The 19,911-nt window shown below is 40.0% G+C and overlaps 1 protein-coding gene across 1 annotated transcript in view; it reads left to right on the top strand.

Annotated features, from left to right (window-relative positions):
- ADAM12 (ADAM metallopeptidase domain 12) overlaps positions 1 to 19,911 on the top strand; it is a 109,507-nt gene that overhangs the window by 41,808 nt on the left and 47,788 nt on the right. Inside the window, exon 9 of the mRNA XM_014521274.2 lies at positions 80 to 228. Coding sequence (XP_014376760.1) covers positions 80 to 228 — 149 coding nt within the window. The remainder of the gene's footprint in view (positions 1 to 79; positions 229 to 19,911) is intronic.

Here is a 19,911-nt window from a genome sequence, read left to right as displayed (position 1 = left end):
AAAGAGTGTATTATTTTATCAGTCATTGGCTTCACTAAGTATATTTTTTGTTTTTCTTTTGTTTTGCTTTGTTTTTGAGGATCATTCAGAGAACCCTCTCGGTGCAGCAGTAACCTTGGCTCATGAACTGGGCCACAATTTTGGAATGAATCATGATACTCTGGAGAGAGGCTGTAACTGTAAAGCATCTACTGATAAAGGTGGCTGCATCATGCACCCCTCTACTGGGTAAGCATCAGCATTAGCGGGTATTACCTGGTGGTGGAGAAATAATGGGGGTTTGGTTTCTCCAGAACCTTTGGAGCAAAAAGTTTATACAATCTATAGGCTACATAGGCTATATCTGGACCACAAGGAGCTTTGTGGCCTGGATCCAGACCAGTGGTGGGGTGAGCAATGGTGGGGCAAGCAGTGGCACAACTGTTAACACAGCCATCCCTTGTCCCCTCGGCGCCAATATATGTCCCACCCAGGGCTCCATATCTTGGAATTTGGCAGCAGGATTCACCCCTGAAATTGCAGACCCCTCTGGGAGCCCTGTGGGCTGAGTGAAAAGACTCAACAAGGTGTATCTGGCCCTGGGGACTAATCTTTGACCTGGATCCAAATCGAATTGGGACAGTGATTTTGAATCTCTGAATCGAATCGCTGTCCTCTGAATCGGCCGAATCCAAATCCAAAGCGAATACTTGCTACTTTTCACAGGCCTACAAATCAGGTCTGATAGGCTAAGCAGGACCAGATCTCTACTTGGAAGGAAGTCTTCCAAGAAGTAATACAGGGTGATCTAGGAGGCAATGCCAGTGAATCCATATGTGACACACTTCTTTCTGAGTCAGTACTGAATCTTTCAGCATGGGCATTAGGAGGCCCTGTGTTGCTGCAGGTAAAACTACTGGCCTGATCTTTTAAGGTGATTATAGATGCATTATCACCTTCTGGAAGAGGTTTTAGACTTCTGGTCCAGCTCATTAACTACAGTAAGCTCCTCTTTTTCTTGACATAGTGTTGAAAAATAAAATACATTGTGTCATGTGTACATATGTTCTGCTGCCTATATTATCTAGAGATGTCTGTTTGCGTATTTCACCCTGCTGGGTCTTTGGAGATCTTTGCAACCTCTGATCTATGGTTTTACTCAGGGATTTGCTGTCTCTTGGGCCAGCGACTGCATGTTTCTAGAAAAGGAGTTAGGCAGTCTTGAGGGGGAGAGGGAGTGTCGGACAGAAGAACTCCCTGCTGGTCAGTGAAACAGCAGCTTTGGCATCATCTTCAAAGGCAAACTCTCATTATTGTTCAGGCCAGGAAAAATGGTGCTGGCCTCTGGCCAGTCACAGCAATCCAGGGGACAAATAACGAAGAGAGATGTGCATGTTTGTTGGGGGAAATGAATGATATCTAAAGTTTGGAAAGAAAAATAGCTTGGCTTTCCTAAAACAATAGGTAATAAGTAGGCCTGTGTGAAGCAGCTAGTATTCACTTTGGATTCAGATTCAGCCGATTCGGCAGACAGTGATTCGATTCGGTCATTTGAATCACTGTCCCAAATCAATTCAGCCAAATCCGATTCAGAAATTTGGCCGCCATCGAATCGGCTGAATCTCCTAATCAAACAGGCCCCATCTCCTACCTGCTGTCCCAGCCCCATCAATGGCTGCCCCACCCAGCCCCAGAGTCCCAGCACTTCAAAAGAAAAAAAGGCAAAAAAAAGCCCCTCACTCACTGGCTCCTCCCAGGCGGGGGTGGGGGAGAGATCCTTGCTGCCCCCCACTGCCCTGCGCTGCATGGGGGGGCTCTGCCATGAGCCCCTATCCCCCACCCACTCTCCCAGCCCGGTCAATGGCTGCCCCGCCCGGCCCCAGCATCCCAGTGTTTTTTAAAAAAAGAAAAAAGCCCCACACTCACCGGCTCCTACCACGCAGGGGGGCAATTCCCGCTACCCCCACTGCCCAACGCTGCATGGGGGGCTCTGCCATGAGTCCCCAGAGGCCCTGACAGCTGCTGTAGCAGCCAGTGATTGAAGGGCTTCTTGGTTTTTTTAGGTGCCAGGACACTGGTGCTGGGCAGGGCAGCCATTGATGGGACTGAGAGCGGGCGGGGGTCGGGGGTGCTCAGGGGAGCTGGGGGAACAGGCAAGAGATGTGGCCTAGTGGGGGTGCCCCCATGGTCCCCTCCCTCCTCCTCTAGCCTCTCCCCCTGTCCCCTGCTTACCAGCACAGAGTCCCAGTCCAGCTCCCTGCAGCAGCGAGCGGGGACTGCCCGAATCTCTTCTGAATCTTTTCCAAATTGATTGGGGGGCTTCAGATCAATTCAGACCTTTTTATTGGTCTCCCGATTCAATTCGGATTTGGAGATTTGGCCGTTGAATCAGCTATTACGCATGCTAAGAAAACAGACTGGAATTTGAAACAGGATTATGGGGAGTCATAATGTGATTGGTAACTCCTAATTCCATGTAAGCAGTGGGTGGACAGATCTGAGATTTCAGTGCCCAAATGATACATGCGAGTCTTCAAACATCTGTGAATCATGCCACCCCCACCTGCAGCAGCGTCCACCAGAGGGGCTGTTAAAATGGAAACTTCATGAAGTTTTTCCTAACCATGTCAGGGAACCATGAAGGTAGAACAGCACATTGCCATGCATAGAAAATCCTGTATTTCTGGGGAGGTTTTACTATCTTCTTCCTTTCTTATGATTTTCATGAACTCAGCTCCATTTACTGCTAGGGTTTCCCTGGTATTAGCTCATGCTCGGGCAGTGATGGTTTATCCAGTAGAGTTACATGCCCCATTAACGTTCCACTGACTTCTCCACTGCTCCACATCCAGCCCTTGGCTTTCCAGAGAATGGATCTCTGAGCTATGAAGGGCTTTCCTTGGGGGCTGGTTAGAAGGAATGGTGTGAGAGAGATGCAGCAATTTCCTTCCATGCTAGGAATTGCAGGGAAATGATTAGGATTAAAGTAAATCAGTAATGTAGTATTTTTTCTGATTATATGATGTATTGAAAGGAGACAGCACTGGATTAAGGAGAAATGTTTTTTGAATAATTTTGGTAAGACCATGTAGTGATCTTCAGGCAATTTTTTTTTAATGTTAAAAAGAAAGCTTTTGGTGGGGAGGTTTCTAATGCCCAGCCCTGCCTTCTTTCCAGGCTGAGTTGTTGCACATGTTCTTGTTCAGGAAACATTAAACTATATTTTTGTACAATGCTGCTTCATTTATGAAATGACAGAATTGTCACCAGTGTAGAAAAAAATCTAACCACTACTCAAGTTTCTGGATGTGATTCATCTATTGTTCAAAGTACAAGCTGTGTCCCTGCTCATCATTGTCCTTGAGCTTTTCTTATTTTCATGTATTGGTATTTTTTATGTACCCATTCTCTAAAATGCAATGTTTAGGTTGTCTTCCTTCTTCCTTGTCATTTGATGTAAATTCTTCTGGTCCAGGGAAGAGGAGGAGGATTTTTGTCCTTCAATGTAAGTTATAATCCTAGAATGCCAAAAATTCTTAGGCTGCCTGCTCCCAAATATTAAACATCCAGTATTAAATATCAGTACCCAATATTAAATAGGCCCAGATTTGTTTAGACCTGTAATTCTTAGCCAGGATACTGCAACACCCTGCAGTGCCACAAGGTACTTTCAGAGGTGCCATGGAGTGTCATACAACGTTAGCACTATTACATGTATAAGCATGATTCACAAGGCAATCCCAGAAATTTCAAATAAGAATCCATAGAATTAAAAACATTCGAATCTGTTGTAGTCTTTCTGAGCTCTTTGCAACAGAAGAATTGCCCTATTATTTTTCTGTAGTCAAAAAGGAAGTGAAAAATTAAAAGCTGACATTTTCTGAGAGAAGTCTTGAGTCTATCAAGGGATGCCTTAAACCTAAAAAGACTGAGAACAACTGGTTTAGACTGACAAATGGAGAAGAGCAAGACTATTAAAACTATGACAGTTTTCCTCTTTTAATGTATCCAGCATCCTCCCAGGATGTGCAGTGTTGACACTGCTTACCTCAAGAAAAGAGTCTCTTTAGACAACATGTAGCTTACAGTGGTGTGACAATGAGCCAGAAAATGAAATAGGTGGAGGAGAGGAGGCTCTGAGCCACTTTCTTGCTTTTGTAGTCCCAAGGCCATCCAGGATCATTGTGACCCTTCTGGTTTACCTAAGCCATCCACCAGCTGAGGATCATCATCCCCTATTCTTCATCTTTGCTCTGAGGAGCTGGCCCAGTGGTTTTTAAAAACAGCATTTTGACTTCTAAGTCAAATGTAATTAAACCTTGTATATGCACTAGCCCTGAATAACCAACTCCATTGTGAGTTAGAAGTTTTTTAAAGTCTTTTTCGATTTAAGGGAAAGAAGAAGAACAGCAAATAGAATTTGCAGAAATCAGAACGTATGCAATGTTACACAGTCTCAGGATTCAAAGCTGTCTGCCTTCTTTCAGCCCACAATGGCAGGATGTGTTAACTAATATTTCCCACAAGGTGGTTTGCATAGAATTTCTGCCATTACCCACTTGCAATGCTGCTGTCTGCTTTTCAGTACCTATACAGGAAACATGTCACAGTATTTTTTTTTTCCAGCTAAATTTCAGGCAGCTAATTTTTCAAACTTTTTTTCTGGAATTTAGAGGTATGACCATTGTTGTTTCCAAGTATAAAAATATGGGAAAACAACTTTTAAGGAAACAGAACAGTTAGCAAATGACTCATCCAACATTGCAATATCATTGTGGATACTTCTGTTGGCTAAAGTGGGATTACTGACTATCTTCAAGTCAGCAGTGCTTTGCCGAACCATTTTGCAATGAACTAAACAGAATTCGTTTGAAAAGTGAATCTCAGGTACGCTTTAATGCCATGACTTTGAAACCACTTTTCTGATTTTTACCAAGCTTCATAGGCAAACTCTATCCTAGGAAAATATATGGCATTCAAAAATCCAAGGAGACTGGTTTCTTTCGTAGGTGGTTATTGATATAAAAGGAAAGTTTTAACATCAGGCTCATAGCCTTAGGATTTATTTTCAAGCAAAACTATGAAGCAGCTGCTGCCTGTCTGTAATAAGCATTCAAAGATATATGCCAGAAGTCAAACAATATTTTGTCAATCTAAAATTACCAGTCTGAATATTTACCAAAATATGTAATCTATGGGACTAATCCTGTGCGTACAGTTACTCTCTTGCACTGGAGTGTTTTTAGGCTTGGTGGCTAAGTGTTTGATAAGTAAGGGAATGCTAGATGAATGTTTCCTAGCTGGAAAATATTCTTGGAACATAAGAAACATCGGAAGAAGGAGGATCTCGAGAAACCTGAGTCTATTCCATTATATTCATTCTCTTCTCATTTTGTGTCCTTTAATTTCTGTGAGTTAAATAAGGTGCCACAGCAGAAGGAAAAATCTGTTAGGCTGAAGCAAAGGATAAAGAAGTAACGGCCCCAAAAGAAATGGTTACTCAACAGCTATAGAGAATAGGAAAAATGTGGCCTAGAATAGGAAAGCTCCTACAATTTAACTTTGGAGTCACTAATAGTTCTATAATGAAGGAAAATGAGGGGGGGTTTCACTTAAAAGTGATTTCATTAATTATTGTCATCTTCTTTAAATGTTTGTATTTTAATCCTTGAAGAGGTTAACGTTAAAACCTTGTCTTAGAAATTACTTCTTGGTGGAAGCAGTCTCCTGGGATCAGTGCAGATTTTAAACTCTGTTGGATCTATCCATTAATGAGCTTCCCACGGCTTTTAGTCTTAAAAGGTACTGAGAAGACACGTACCCCTTTTGTAGAAACAAGAAATGCTTTAAAGACTCGCACACATTTAGCCAAGTATTATTTGTGTAATATTCACTATCAAATGACAGATAAAAGTGCAAAGTGGATCACCTGGCACTTCAGCTGCTCCTGAAATTCAAATATCTTCTAAAAAACCCCACAAAGACCAATACCAAAGTTGGGATTTCTATGATAGATAAACTGTATCAACTGAAATGGATTTATTATGAAGAGCATTAAAGTGATGTTATAGTCAGGACAGTCCAGAAAATATCAGGAGGCAGTAATTTTTGCAGGCAGTATCTTTTATTGGGTCAACTGTGTGGTTGGGATAGACTTAGACAACATATTATCTGTTTTTAATTAGACAACACATTTTCTGTTTTTAAAATTTGTATTTTAACAATAATGGTCAAGTTTCTTTTGCACCTTTTAGTTATAGTTTTTTTGGTGCTCCAGGGATTCAAATCAGAGAGCTGGGTTCTCTTGAAGACAATAGTGAGTTAGAACCAAATAGATAGAACGAACAGTGGAAGCCACTTTGTAACCCAAATTCATTCTAAATTCCCGCTGAAGTTGATACTGTATTAAACCTAGTAAAATAGATATCAACTTGGAAAGGGAAGGCTTCTATGACTCATGTTCCTTCATGCATCTGGGTGATGAGTCCAGTTCTAGCATATTCATGTTCAGGAAGGTGAGGAAATTGCAGGCTAAATTCTTGTTAAATTTTGTGTGAGTGGTACAACGGCTTGCTTCTCTGCTCCATTATAATTTTACCATCTGAAATGAGTGACAAAATTGTGCTTAGTAACATTAGTGCGAACCCAGAGCAAGCCAGTGGCATTGCTTTCAATCAATATCAGTGTAATGCACAGCAGAATTTGGCTCAACATGGAGGGCAAAAGGATACTGGCAGTGTTTTTCTAATCAGTACTGTTGGAAATGTAACTTTTATATAATCTTCCATTAGCATTGTGCAAACTACTTTCACTAGAGTTTGAAACTAGTTTGTATGTGAATGGTAGAACAGCTTGCTTCTCTGTCCCATTATATTTTTGCCACATAAAATGAGTGGCAAGTTTCTCCAAAGCAGTTTGCTATTTGGAACACTTGTTTTCCAAGTCAGCCCCAACAGGCACAAAATTGAACCTGCTCGTTCAGGTTGCTGTCATCACATGAACTCAGATCTTTGAGGTTTCAAACAGCCCATCTCTTTGTGCTTGCTGAGTAGCAGTCTCTTATTATCACTCACATGTAGGGAATTTACACAGTAACTATTTAGTTGAGATGAATATACTATAAATATATCCTTTTTCAATAGCAGAAGGTTCTCTTTTCTACCTTGTTATCTATCCTTTTTGAAATTCAGGTGTTAATGACAGAAGAAGAGCTGGCTAATGATAGCCAGCTTTAGCAATCACATCCAGATGTGAGGTCTATTATAATCTTTTTTTTCAGTAGGGTTCCAGTGACCTGCTGATTTGCTATAAAGGAAAGCTCCTTTCACGCTTATCTCATAGAAATGCATTGCTCTCGCCAGGATCATGAAAAAAATCTTGTTGCTAAATCATATCATCGTAAAAAGTCAAAGATACTGGGAATTGTTATGCAAAAGCTCCCAGGGCCAAGCCTTTAATTTTGATGTTTTTTGGTTTGATGCAGCAGAATCGTCTTTCTGGTAACATAGAAGGGGGAGATCTAAAAAGTGTCTGACTTGAGTATCTACTCCTGTCCTTTTGGTGCCTTGCTGTGGGGGAGAGAAGGTTCTACCTTAAATGTTGCCCTCCATACCATGCCCTCTTTGCTTTCTCTTCTATCCATTTAATTTAATCTAATTTCAAGATCAAATATCCTCATGTTATGGTTGAGGTTGAAGTAGTTTTCCAGCTTTCAAAGAAGGTTGGCATGCAGAGCAAGCTGCCAACTTCAGCAGTACCTGCTAAACCCACTCTTTTTTCCATGGAGAGTGTAGGTGGAAGCTGAAAACCATTTTGTACCCAGTAGGCACGTGTGCACAAGACACTTTACTGCACAGTAGACCAATTTTACTGTGCAGTAGCATCACTGTCTACACATACAGACACTTAGTGCACAGTAAATTGGTCTACTCCATGGTTAACTTGCTACCTACAAGTGCTGATCAGGGCATGGGGCTGGGAAACAGCTGTGGGGGTGAGGTGAAGCTTGGAGTTGGCTGGGATCTGCCTCAGATGGGGACAGGTCTCAGCCAGCTATGGGGAAGCCCCACTGGACATAGAGCTTGTCCCCATGTGAATATGGTGGGAGAGCTCTACAGCAGCATCTGTCCCACCCTGTGTACATCAGGACACCTCCCAATGTGTATGGAGCCAGAAGACAGCCATCTCCTGGCCCTGTGCTCCCTGCCAGCCCCTGGTCTAGCACCCAAGGGGAGCCTGGAGCTCCCCCTGGCTGCTGCAGGGAGACAGAGAAGAGTGGGAGCACATCTGCTCCCAAGAGGGCACACGTTTAGACGTCTTCCCCAGTAGGCTTACTGAGCAGTATTTTTTTCTGTGCAGTAAGCCTACTTTGAATTAATTGCACATATACACATGCCTAGTCAGTACCTATCCTGTATGATGGTAGAAGGAGGAGGAGGGAGTGAGAAGCTGAACTGAAGAATTTTCAGGGTTTTAGTGCCACTGGCTGGGACTAAATCTTGGGAATTTTCAGGGTTTTAGTGCCACTGGCTGGGGCTAAATTTTGCCCTTGATTCTAAGGATCTAAGAAACAAAGTTTTAATCATTTCCATTATGTTATCAGCTGACCATTACTTAAAAATAAATTAGGGACAGAGGATTCAGTGAAGAATAACAAGGGTGATTAGGAGGTTGGATTGGCTTGTAAGGAAAGGCTGAAGGGTCTACAAATGTGTGGGATGGCTATACATGGAAATACATGCAAATAAAAAATATCTTTCTGTCAATTAAGAAGAGAAATTCTTGTGGAGTGTATGCAAGGGGTTACTTAGAAAGAAAAGGTGAAATAAAGAAAGGAGGGCAATATTAGTGAGTCTTGTGCAACTGCAAATTAGTCCCCCAATAGGAGTGCCTAAAGTCCTAGCTATTCAGATTTTTCTAGCAAGAAAATATACGCTAGAAAACCATTCTGCATTGTCAAGGAGTTGAACTGTCTCTCTTTGCCAGGGCATGACCTGGGGTTGCAGTAATGGGAGACAATCCCCATACTCCACCACCATAACATGCCTTAAAGGGATAGACTCCTTTGAAAAGGCATAGATCTAACTGTGGCAATAGGGAGTGGCAGCAACAAAATCATAGATTCATTTACACGTATCTGATATTTTACTACTTTATCCTTTCAGTGATTGGATTACAGGGCGGGGGGTTTAATGAGAATGGAAAAGTAGTATAAAATGCTACATTTCCAAGCTGGTAGCCTTTTAAATTCACTTTGTCTAGGAGTAGATGACTACAGAAGGTGCAGTGAAATGGAAATGCAGACCCTGTGACTTTCTGAGGACAGTAATATCTTCTGAGTCTTGGCTCAGCTCAGAGCTGTGTCAAATGAGTTATTTGTGCAATAGTCAAAAGAAAGTGAAGGAGAAAAAAGAAATGGAACTGAAACCAATTCATTTAACCTCTTGGTAACTGATAATTAGTTTATAGGATTTTTGTAGGACTGTGGCTCCCAGTAGAAAGTGATGATTAATTTTGATTAAAGGCCTTTTAATTCACCATTTCACTTTAGTTACTGAAGTTTGGGGGGAAATAATTGAGAACATGAAGCAGGTAAGTGCACAGTAAATTCTGCATTAAGTTAAGAAAAAATATATAATTATATTTACTGCTAAGGTTTAGAGGAAACTTTTCTTTTAGAAAATCATAAAAGCATCCCTGGTTATTAATATATTCTTAGCTAAAGTTGAAACCTTTTGCAGTTAGAAGAAAACAAAAATAAGTAATGGGAAGGAGTGGATAGCATAGTCTAAATGAGGGCTAAAATGTCCCTGGTTAGAGTCTGTTTAATTACCTGTTGGCACTGGATATATGATCCAGATACCTAGTTTCAGGTGGATTCAAACCCGCAGATTGACATCAACCTCTCCATTTGATAACAAGAGAATTTTATTGACATAAAGCGATAGCAGATAAGAATAATGCAAACAATTCTTCAGGTACCAGTCCTAGAGCTGTCACCGAGTCAAGGGGCATCTGGCCAATACATGAGCTTGACCCTGAGGCTTAGTTGTGAATATCAGCTGTCAGTAGCCTGGAGGTCAGAGATGAAGGCCCAACCTTCTCCCCCCCCCCCCCCCCCGGGGTGGATGAGATGGCCTCGTGATATGCCCCTCTGTCCAAGGTGGCCTCGGGTTCCCCTCTCAGGGACCCTTTGCTGATCTGAAATCTCTTCTTTTGTATCCTTTCCCTCCTCTGAAAACTCTTCATCTCTGGGTATTGTTGATTGGTTACTCTGTGGTCGTCATGCTATCTACCATTTTGTCCTGTCAGCATATTTCTTTGTTTCACAAACCCATCACATCCTAATTCAGTTATTTCCAGTGTCCTCCTAATTTGGTCTGTTCCCCCTAAACCAGAAATCTAAAGGCACTTCAGTTAGGTACTGTGACCTGGAACCAATGATGCAGAATCTCTTATCTCTGTTATGGAACACTGTGGTGCATGTCTTCAGGTTCCCAGCCTGTGTCTGCTTGCTACTTGCCTGTCTCAGGCACAGCGGGCCTTGAAGGAAAATTTGTCACAAACAGGCTTTTAGAAATCAATTAACCCTTGCCATTTCCCTGAACCATTGTTCTAATGCATATCTACTTTCCCTGAAAGCCAAGTCCCAAAAGCAAACCTCTAAATACCATTTTCTAGCCATCATTACCCTTCCAAGTTAATTTAATTGGCTCAATTGAGATAGTTCTTTCTTTTTTTCTTTTCTTTCAGCAGTATCAAGAGGGGTTCTTTCAAATACTGCTTAAAAGGAGCTTTGCCAGTGCAAAGTATGTTCTAATTTCCTCTAGGCACAACTAGATATTCCTTGCTCAGAGCTCGGGTACATTTGCTACAATTAAATCTAAATAAAATATTAAAAATGAGGTCTTTTCCATGTAAATAGTGCCAACTGTCCATGCCTCTTTCTTTATGAGATGTTAAACAGAGGCACCAAGCAAGAGTATCCTTTATGAACTTGACTTCTCCCATTTGCATCACTACAGGTAAAGTTGTGTGTTACTTCTTTATATTAGTCCAATTGTCCAACATTTTTTAATGAAAAAAACCCTGTTCTTTGCTACATGTTGTAAACAACTATTCAACAGAGAAACAAAGTTGTTTTGAAAATTTAGCTCTCTCTGTTTTGGACAGCAGTAGTTTTGGCGGGGCGGTTTTCCTATGAATGGGAAACAGTATATTTTGCCCTAACGGTAGTACCCTGGAAGGTGCATTATTCTTTTCTGGTTATTATTGGTTGCCTTTCTGTATTTCTATAGTTGAGGAATAATTAGTTGTAATTTAGGTTAATCTATTTAGCATATATTTTAGCAATCTGATTATTGGTGCAGTCTGAAGTCTGCCACCTCTTATCTGCAATTTCCAATAATGTATTTTCACTTTTTTCCAATCCTTCCCATGTTTTCACATGGATGGTTTTCTTTCTTTTTCATTTTCCTGTTTTCAGACCTAGTCATCCTCTTCAGATCCCTTCATCTTTATTAAAAGCTAGATTTTCAAGTGCTCATTACCCAACAATGAGGTGATATTTGAAAAAGTTCTTAACATCCAATGGATCTTGTAGTGAAATGCATAAAATCTCCTTCCTTGGGAGTTTTTAGGAATAGGTTAGCCCAGTGATTCTCAACCAGCATGCTATGTTACCCTAGGGTACCTTTGAAGGTCTTGGGACCTTTTCAAAGGTGCTGCAGAGTGGCGCACAGTGTTAGCACTTTAAAGGTATGTAAATATGATTCACAAGATAATCCCAGTTTTCAAATAGGAATCCATAGTGTTAAAAGCATTCTGACCTGTTGTGAGCTTCCTGGGTTCTTTGCAACAGAAGTAGTGCTTTACTATTTTTCTGTAATCAAAAATCAAGTGAAAATCAAGAACACGTATTTTTGAGGGCATGCTTCAAATCTATGTAGGAGTGCCTTGAATCCATTGAGTCTAAAAAAAGTTGAGAACCACTGGGCTTCCAGCCAAGCAAATACTTGGCTGGAATGGTTTAGTCAAGGTTGATCCTGCCTTGGCTGGACAAGGTGATCTCCTGAGGTCTTTTCCTGACCTTCTTTTCCATGGTACTATCACTTGTTGGCCTTATTTCCACAACAGCCCATCATGCATTATCCACTCTCTGGGCTGAGCTACCTAACCTAGTTGAAGCTAAGCCCTTCTGAAAAATCTAACCACGATCACTAAGCTTCAGCTTTTCCCTCCTATGTATCTCCCATTAGATTTAATGATGTTTAGGACTGCACATCAAAGAGAGGCTTGTTGCATTACAGATTTCATAATTTGTCTAAATATATGTATGCATGGTAGACGGTTGGTTAAAGTCTCTGTGGGAGCCATTCTACTCATTAGGGTCAATTTTGACACTTCTATGAGAGCCTTGATATGTTGTCATCAGTATTTGTTTGATCTGTGTTTTTATGATTGATATGTGAAAAAGGAAGTTAAAACCAAAATACACATTATAAATAATAAAACACTAATTTAAATGCTACTTAAGAGAAGGGAGAAGACTTTGGGCTTGTGTTTAACATGCCCTCTTATGCATTAGGTGTTTCAGTGCAACCCCATTCTTTGGAAAAAAAAAGAATAAGCCAACCTCAGGAAATTCAAGACTTGATTCTGTATCACCTAACTAAGCTGTTCAAAAACTCTGTGAAGTTTTTGAGTTTGCACATTTAGACTGTGAAAACACACATGCTCATGAGATTTCCTGCAAGCTGGCTTGAGATCCCAGCCAGATGTGCCATGAAAACAGCCTTTTGGCTTTGGTACCAGTCTCAGCTTGAATCTGGAAGTGAAGAGCTATTTATTTGAGCACTCCTGAAAGTCCAAAAAAATTGGACTGGTGTTCAGTACTAAAAGAGGTGAAGGGCCATAATGGACGTGGGATGGAGATGGAGGAGGCGAGATAGAGAAGGGTCTCTGATTTTACCCAACTCAGTTCTGCTGTCTGGTCCAGATACTTCATGGGAGTCATCAAAGGGCAGTTCACTGAGTTAACTCTGCATTTCCTAACCCTTCTTAATTTGTTTTTCAGCGGAACAGACTTTGCTTTACATTTCTCAGGCCTGCTGTTTACACGCATTAAATTGCAGAATCAGCAGAACCAAATCTCTGTAATGATGTGAAGAAAATGAAATTATCTTTAAGATGTAAACAGTTCCTAATTAAACTCTGAAACTGTTTATGTCTCCAGCCCAGCCCTATTGAGTCCTGTGCAGGGACAGAGCTCTTGTTTTTTTAATAAAGTTGATATACTGATGTAATAAATTGCTTCTGACAGAACTAGCTCTGTTTTGCCAGCACTGCAAATGCTTTTTTTTCAAAAACTTAAGCAACATATCCTTATGCCCTAGTAATTTAGTACATTACATTCCAGTTCTTCCTTTAGTAGGAAGCAGTTATGAGATTACAGAATAGACTTATGTCAGCACTTCATTTAGCTTCTAAAACTTCACTTTGTGCCCCTAAGAGACAGTCCATGCCCATTTGGCACCCTCTTTATTAATAATTCAGGTACATTATAAATGCATTTTATTGGTTTTCAAGGGGGGGAAGGGTCAGAGTTCAAGTACTAGTAACATTAGTTATAATAGACTACAGATTTTCTAGTCCCTCGCAGCAGTTGGTCGCTTAACAAAACAGAGGCCTATGTAGTTGGGTTGTTTAGAATCTTTTTTTTAACAATATAGGAGACAAAATTTGTGCTGTGAGAAACCACAGTGTTTTGCTTGTTCATTGTATTCTAGAGCAGAACCCATACAGATTTATAGCCTGCATTTTCTATAACTGAAGTTGACATGGCATAAGGCTACTTCTCAGATTAAAACACATTTTATTTTTGTTCTGGCTATTTACAGCAACTGTTTAAGGACAAATCATGTTTTTCCACCACACAACATATCCAAAATCTGTATTCTTTTACTACCATACCAACACTAGATGCTGGTATGTAACAGTTCAGCTGCATTTTTTTCACAGTATAATGTACATATGGAAGATAGCACTGTTAGGGACATTTTTTCCTCCAGGACTTCTAGTGCTGTGACCTGTGGGAACAAATCATATAAAGATATTTCTATTTACCTTTGTTTTGGCTTTCCATCTTATCCCTGGAACATTTCAGCTTGCAGGAGTAAATCTGCAGTGCAGTACAGTACAATACTGCCCATTGAAAATTAAGCACATAATTTCCATTGTAACTGGTGGTGATGAATGTCCAATTCTCTATATATATAAATAGAAATTTACCCTAAAGGGTGTATCCTTAAAGTGCTTCTTTGTTGGATGTATGTTATATGCCCTGAATCACTTTAGGAGATGAAGTTGGCGTGGATGTCTGAAGCACTGTAATTAAATGATACCTGAGGCTGTATTTTTGCCACAGTTGTCATAGGAATCACAGATTCTATTGTATGTGGAACTGATCTGAAAAACATTTACAGTTCTGAGAAGAGAGTTGTCCGTTTTACCAAAAGAACTGCAGCCTGGAAAGTGCTTTTTTTCCCTTTTTTAATGTCAAAGAGTATTTGAGAACTAACTGTACACTTACTCCAATTTCTAATGGCAGAAATACAAGGATACTTAGTGCCAGCTGTTTAAATAGATGGCACAATAGAAAAAGTAAGGTAACAAAAAGCGACTTCCCTTTTTTAGGTAAAGTTTTTGAAACTCACATGACAAACGCTGGTATCCAATGGAGTCTTCACCTTACCTCGATTCTTTTTAATATGGCATAGAGGCTGCACTAAACTTGGTCAATTATATCTTTCTGGCTGTGGATCAAAGTTAAATGTGAAAGCCTTATCCCACTGAAGCCAATAGTAGAACATCTATTGACTTCATTGAGTGCAGGATGTCGCCTAGGTGCTCGTATTGATATTTCTGCATTTGTCAGCATCTTTTGAGACCTTTGAGTGCAAGCTTGTATTTGCCTATCTGAGGATCTTGATCAGATAATTCTCAACTGCTTCCATTTTTTCCCCTCAGAAATAAAAATAGGTTTAGATTAGATACAAATTTAAAACTAATCCACCTACTTTCATTGTCCAAGCTGAAAGAAGAACAAAAAATAAAGTAGAATAAAGGATGAGAGGTGTAAGTTTTACAGCTAGTGCAGTTTCACTAGTTTAAAGTGTTACAATTGACATGGGTCAGGGCATTTGTTTATAACTACCTGGTTTCAAATGGCACTTGAGCCATGCATCCACATTAGAGGTGCAGCAATCACATTAAGTTAACCCAGTCTGGCCTTTGACTCTACTGCTGCCGTACTTTCCGACTTCAATTATCTCAAGAACTGTACCCAGCCCTTTGTGAGTCAGGTAACCCTCTTTCTTGGGTTCTGGTTTATTAAAAGAAAATTGTAGTTCAAGAGTCAGCTTAAATCAAAACCAGTCACTCCCCCAACTCTTCAGCTTGTTTGCATCTTTTCTGGACTCCACATTTTTCCCCCAAACCTGAGTCCTGCTGACTGGTAGCATCTCAAGCATTTTCCTCCTCTGTCTTCTACTTCTTCCCCACAAGATAGGTAGTACCAGCCAAGTTTCTTTATCCACCATGTGTTTGAGGGCTTCCTCCCCTGTCCTCAGCATCAGATAAATAGCCATGAAAGTAGAGGAAAAAATTGAGCCCAAATCACTTGAAGAGTCAGTCCACCCTGTGATAGTGGCATTTGTCATGGCCGAGTTTGAAGTAGTTCACGCTTACATTTTCTGTTGTCGGTATACGTTACATACAGTATACATTACGTATAGTCCTGTAGGCAGGTTTTGAACTAGAAGTTATATATTTGATGCTATAGTCACTTCGTGATACTCTATGGGTCATCTTAATCTGCATATCATCACCCCTTAAGAATTATCTAGTATTTTTTTTCTGTCTTCAGAGTGTTGCAGTGTTAACAATGGTGTTGTAGTATGTATATGCAGAACAGGAAATCTTCACTGAAATCCCATTGTATTTATAGTTGGAAAAAAGCTTCATGAGTTTATAAGACATACAAAAAACTAGAACTCTTGGTTCCAAAATGATACCTTTTATTAGATCAACTAGAAAATGGCAAGAAAATTGTCCTTTTCTGCAAGCTTTCGGGATCAAAGTCCCTTAGGCTCTGGGAAAAGTGTAGATGGTACAAGATGGTAAAAAGTCCCCATAGGTAGGAAATAAACTTCATTTTTGCACAGAGGGAGCTGAAGATGGAAGGCTGTCCCTCTGGGTCCACGAGAATGTCTTTGTGAGCTGTGTTGAGTAGCTCTTTGATGTATTGATCAGGTAGAATTCCTTCCCTGGAGGTGTCAGATGGCAGGCAGGGAGGTAAGAAAACTTCCTTGTTGTTCTGCAATGAAGGTTTATAGCGGTTTGTCTGAAAAAAACTGTGGTGGTGTTAGAGTGATTTTAGTAGCCGTGATGGTAGAGAAATTGCATGAAAGGAAAGTATTTCTTTGGGTGATACTATTTATCGGGCCAACTGCAAAATTGGGATAGAGTTAGACAAGCTTTAAAATGCAAGAAACCTAGAAGACCTGAAGAAGAATGCATTGCATTTTAAAGTTTGCCTAACTCTCCCAACTATGCAGTTGGCCCAATAAATTATATCACCCAAAGAAATCCTAGTCTCTCTGCAGATACTGTAATTATGTTTGGAAGCAATGGCACTAGACTTTGCTTTTTCACCAGGGCTCTGTCCCTGACCAACCTTCCTGTGGCTGATAGAATCAAACAATAATCACCATATCCTCATATTCAAACGAATTTGCCTTGCTACCCAGTTTATATGAGATATTAAGAAACACTTCCATGTCCCCTTCAAATGAAGAACTCATATTGTAAACATTTTTTTTAAATGCCAGAGTCTGTAAATCTTGTTAGGAATTGATGAAATTCCATTGCCAACAATGCAGACGTGGCACTTTCTTGAGATACTTTCTTCCATACTAGATTTGGTCCATTTAATCTAACTAAGCATCAGTAGGAAATGGAACATCAGCAGTGTGTTTGGAACAAGAGCCTTGGCCATTTATCTTTTTTTACTTATCATTCTCTGAGGATGTTATGTTTTGTGGGACAAATTTAAACACAGAGTAATCTAGTTTGGCTTCTTGTGTACAATTTCCTCTAGCACTAGCAGTCACTAGAAGGCACAATGTAACTGCTGCTCTGTTTCTCCTAACCCCATCACTGGCTTGAAATTTTCATCCCTCTCTCTGGTATTTCTTGCCTCATTATTTTTTGATGTAGTCAGCACTGGATTAACCTCAAGTTCTAAATAGTAAATTGTAAAACCTGAATTCTCAGCAATCCAGCAAATTTTTATTAATGAGGTAGTGATCTAAAAGGAAACAGAGCAAAAGCCAGAGCCAGAGGCAAATTCAAACTGATTATAGCTACTTTCCTTAGCTGTCTGTTTCCAACAGGAAAAGCAGTTGTCTGAATACAGTTCCCATAGAGCTTTTGCAATGCATATAACTCCAGAATACAGTTAGAATACTGTCGAGATTGATAAATTGGTTTAGTATTGCTTCACCCCCGAACACAGAATGAAAGTCACAATAGGCCTCTCAACAAGAAAGAACTTTTCTGACTGTACATTTGTCAAAATAAAAGAGATTGCTAATAATGTTTTATTTGGCAGTATTGTGACTGCAAAAATGTTAAGCCATGATAGTGTGTACGGTATAAAGCCATAAGTGTTGTTCCTCTACTGAAAATATTTTTCAGAATCATCCAAGCATTTGTTTCATCACTACATTTACACCAACACCTTGCATTAAGCATTGTAAAATCTCCCTTTTGGATATTTCCAGTAGTTAAATCCTCACCTTGAATGTAACAGAAGAGGTCAAGTCTCAGTTGGAACTATGGCAATTCAGTCTAGGCACCTGAGGTGAATATTATTCAAATCAACTTTGGGACTATGCAGTATTCCTAGGGCTATATTCAAATAAACCTAAAGCATGTATACATGAAGTTTAAATATTTAGGTGAAAGAAGGGCTTTGTTTTTATAATCCTGGAAATTTCATGGTAATGTAACAAGCTCTTGCTGCTATATATCAATTAAATTGAGCACTATCTTGATTTATTCATATTTATTAATTAGAAGTGTAAAAACTGTCTTTTAAAAAACATGCCAAAAGCTACAGAAGAAATTGAGGCTTGTTTTTAAGCTACTGACCATGAACTATGCAAGTGAGAGCTTTGATGTAGTACAGATGTACCATGTAGTTACAGATGACTGTAACTACATGGCCCAATTCTGTGCTCTACTTTAATGATGCTCTAAGGATTAAAACTATAAAAGAGTTGAGAGGGGGAGGGAGTAGAAAGAGAGAGCAAAAGATAGGCTAGGGGAAAAAAAGAGTTGTCACACATCTAGTTTCCTTTGAAGCAAACTTCATATTTTAATTCTGCACGAGAGAAAGAGTTCTGTCTTTCTAAACTAATCCTCTCAGTGCAGCTCCAAAAGTCCTCTTCTCTGGCAATTCTGAGATGTCTGGCTGCTGACCCAACCCCTCCACGAGCTGATCTCTTATATGCTGCCTGCATGTGACTGCCTGGAGCCATCACAGCATCCAGGAATCAGTGGAGTGCTCCACCCAGTCTCCTTGTCTCGACCGTGTCCCTTTTCCCTGCCACATGAGATTGGGATTACATAGAGGAGAGACTGCAAAATCTGAGGATCCTTCAGACTAGGGACAGACATTACACATAAACCAGTTTAAGTGATCAGAAACTGGTTTAAACCTGTTACAGAACAAACATTCAGTTCACACCAAATCTTCAAGCTAGTGTTTTGGCATTAGGTCTGGGAGTTACTTCAGTTAAATGATTGTGTTCTTTTAAAAACAAACAGGCAAAACATCTTACCTCAAATATTTACGGACAGGTCCATCATTTAGATGCAAGATTGAAACACAGCTCCATCCTTATGACACTTGTCTAACTTTGGACAAAATCTGTGAATACATAAATCATGTGCTGTTGCAGGTCATTTTGACAGGTCTGTATTTGGAAGTCAGTCTAGGTATCAAATAAGGTTGTCTTTTACCTACTGCTTAGTACACAGCTGCTCTAATGTTCTCTGTGTTTGTTTGTAATGCCCTCTGTATTCATTATTGTAAAATACTATGTAGGACATGTGGAGGATTTGAAACATAACATGAGCAGTTTCATTTTGAAATACCTCTTAAAGGGAAACATAAAAATGTAAATTGAAAAGATTGCAAGCTTTAATAATGTCTTGAAGGTTAAAACCTACTAAACTACAGGATTTTTAGAGATGGGGAAGGTGCTTAGGAGTGTTGGCATCAAAAGACAAGTTTTCTTGGCTCCACAGTAGTTGACACTACATTGATATCAATGGAAGTAGACCCATTTACAACAGTGGAGGTTCTGCTCCTAGGAATCATGAATTCTGTTTCTCTCTGTGCCACTGACTTACTCTGTGATCTTGGGCAAGGCAATGAAGCCATAATTATCAGAAGTGGCTATGCCTCCATTTTTTAGTACACAGTTAGACAATACATGCTTGATTTTTGGAGGAGCTGAACAACTGCAGATCCCATTAATTCACTTTTCAGCACTTCTGAAAATCCAGCCTTATATATTTTTTTCAAATTGGATGTTCAAAAAATATCAGGCCTCTTAAAAATAAAATTGCCATTACCCTCCGTGTTCTTATTTAAACTAAAAGCTTTCTAGGGCAGGAACTGTCTCTCATGTATTTCTGCCATAATATTCCCCAACCATGTTTTAGGAATGCTGTCACTGAAACTGAAGGGATACATTAGCCTCCCCAATTCATGCAAAGGTCTGCAGCTCCTGGAGTGTGCAGCAGTGGTAGCATTAATGAAGAATTCCATTTTTCATAATGGGGACCTGCTTGTTCCCACAG

Source organism: Alligator sinensis, unplaced genomic scaffold (genome assembly GCF_000455745.1).
Source record: "Alligator sinensis unplaced genomic scaffold, ASM45574v1 scaffold193_1, whole genome shotgun sequence".
In the NCBI taxonomy this organism is placed as follows: Eukaryota; Metazoa; Chordata; order Crocodylia; family Alligatoridae; genus Alligator; species Alligator sinensis.
The sequence above is the reverse complement of the archived record's forward strand: the minus strand, read 5'-3'. Positions and strand labels throughout refer to the sequence as shown.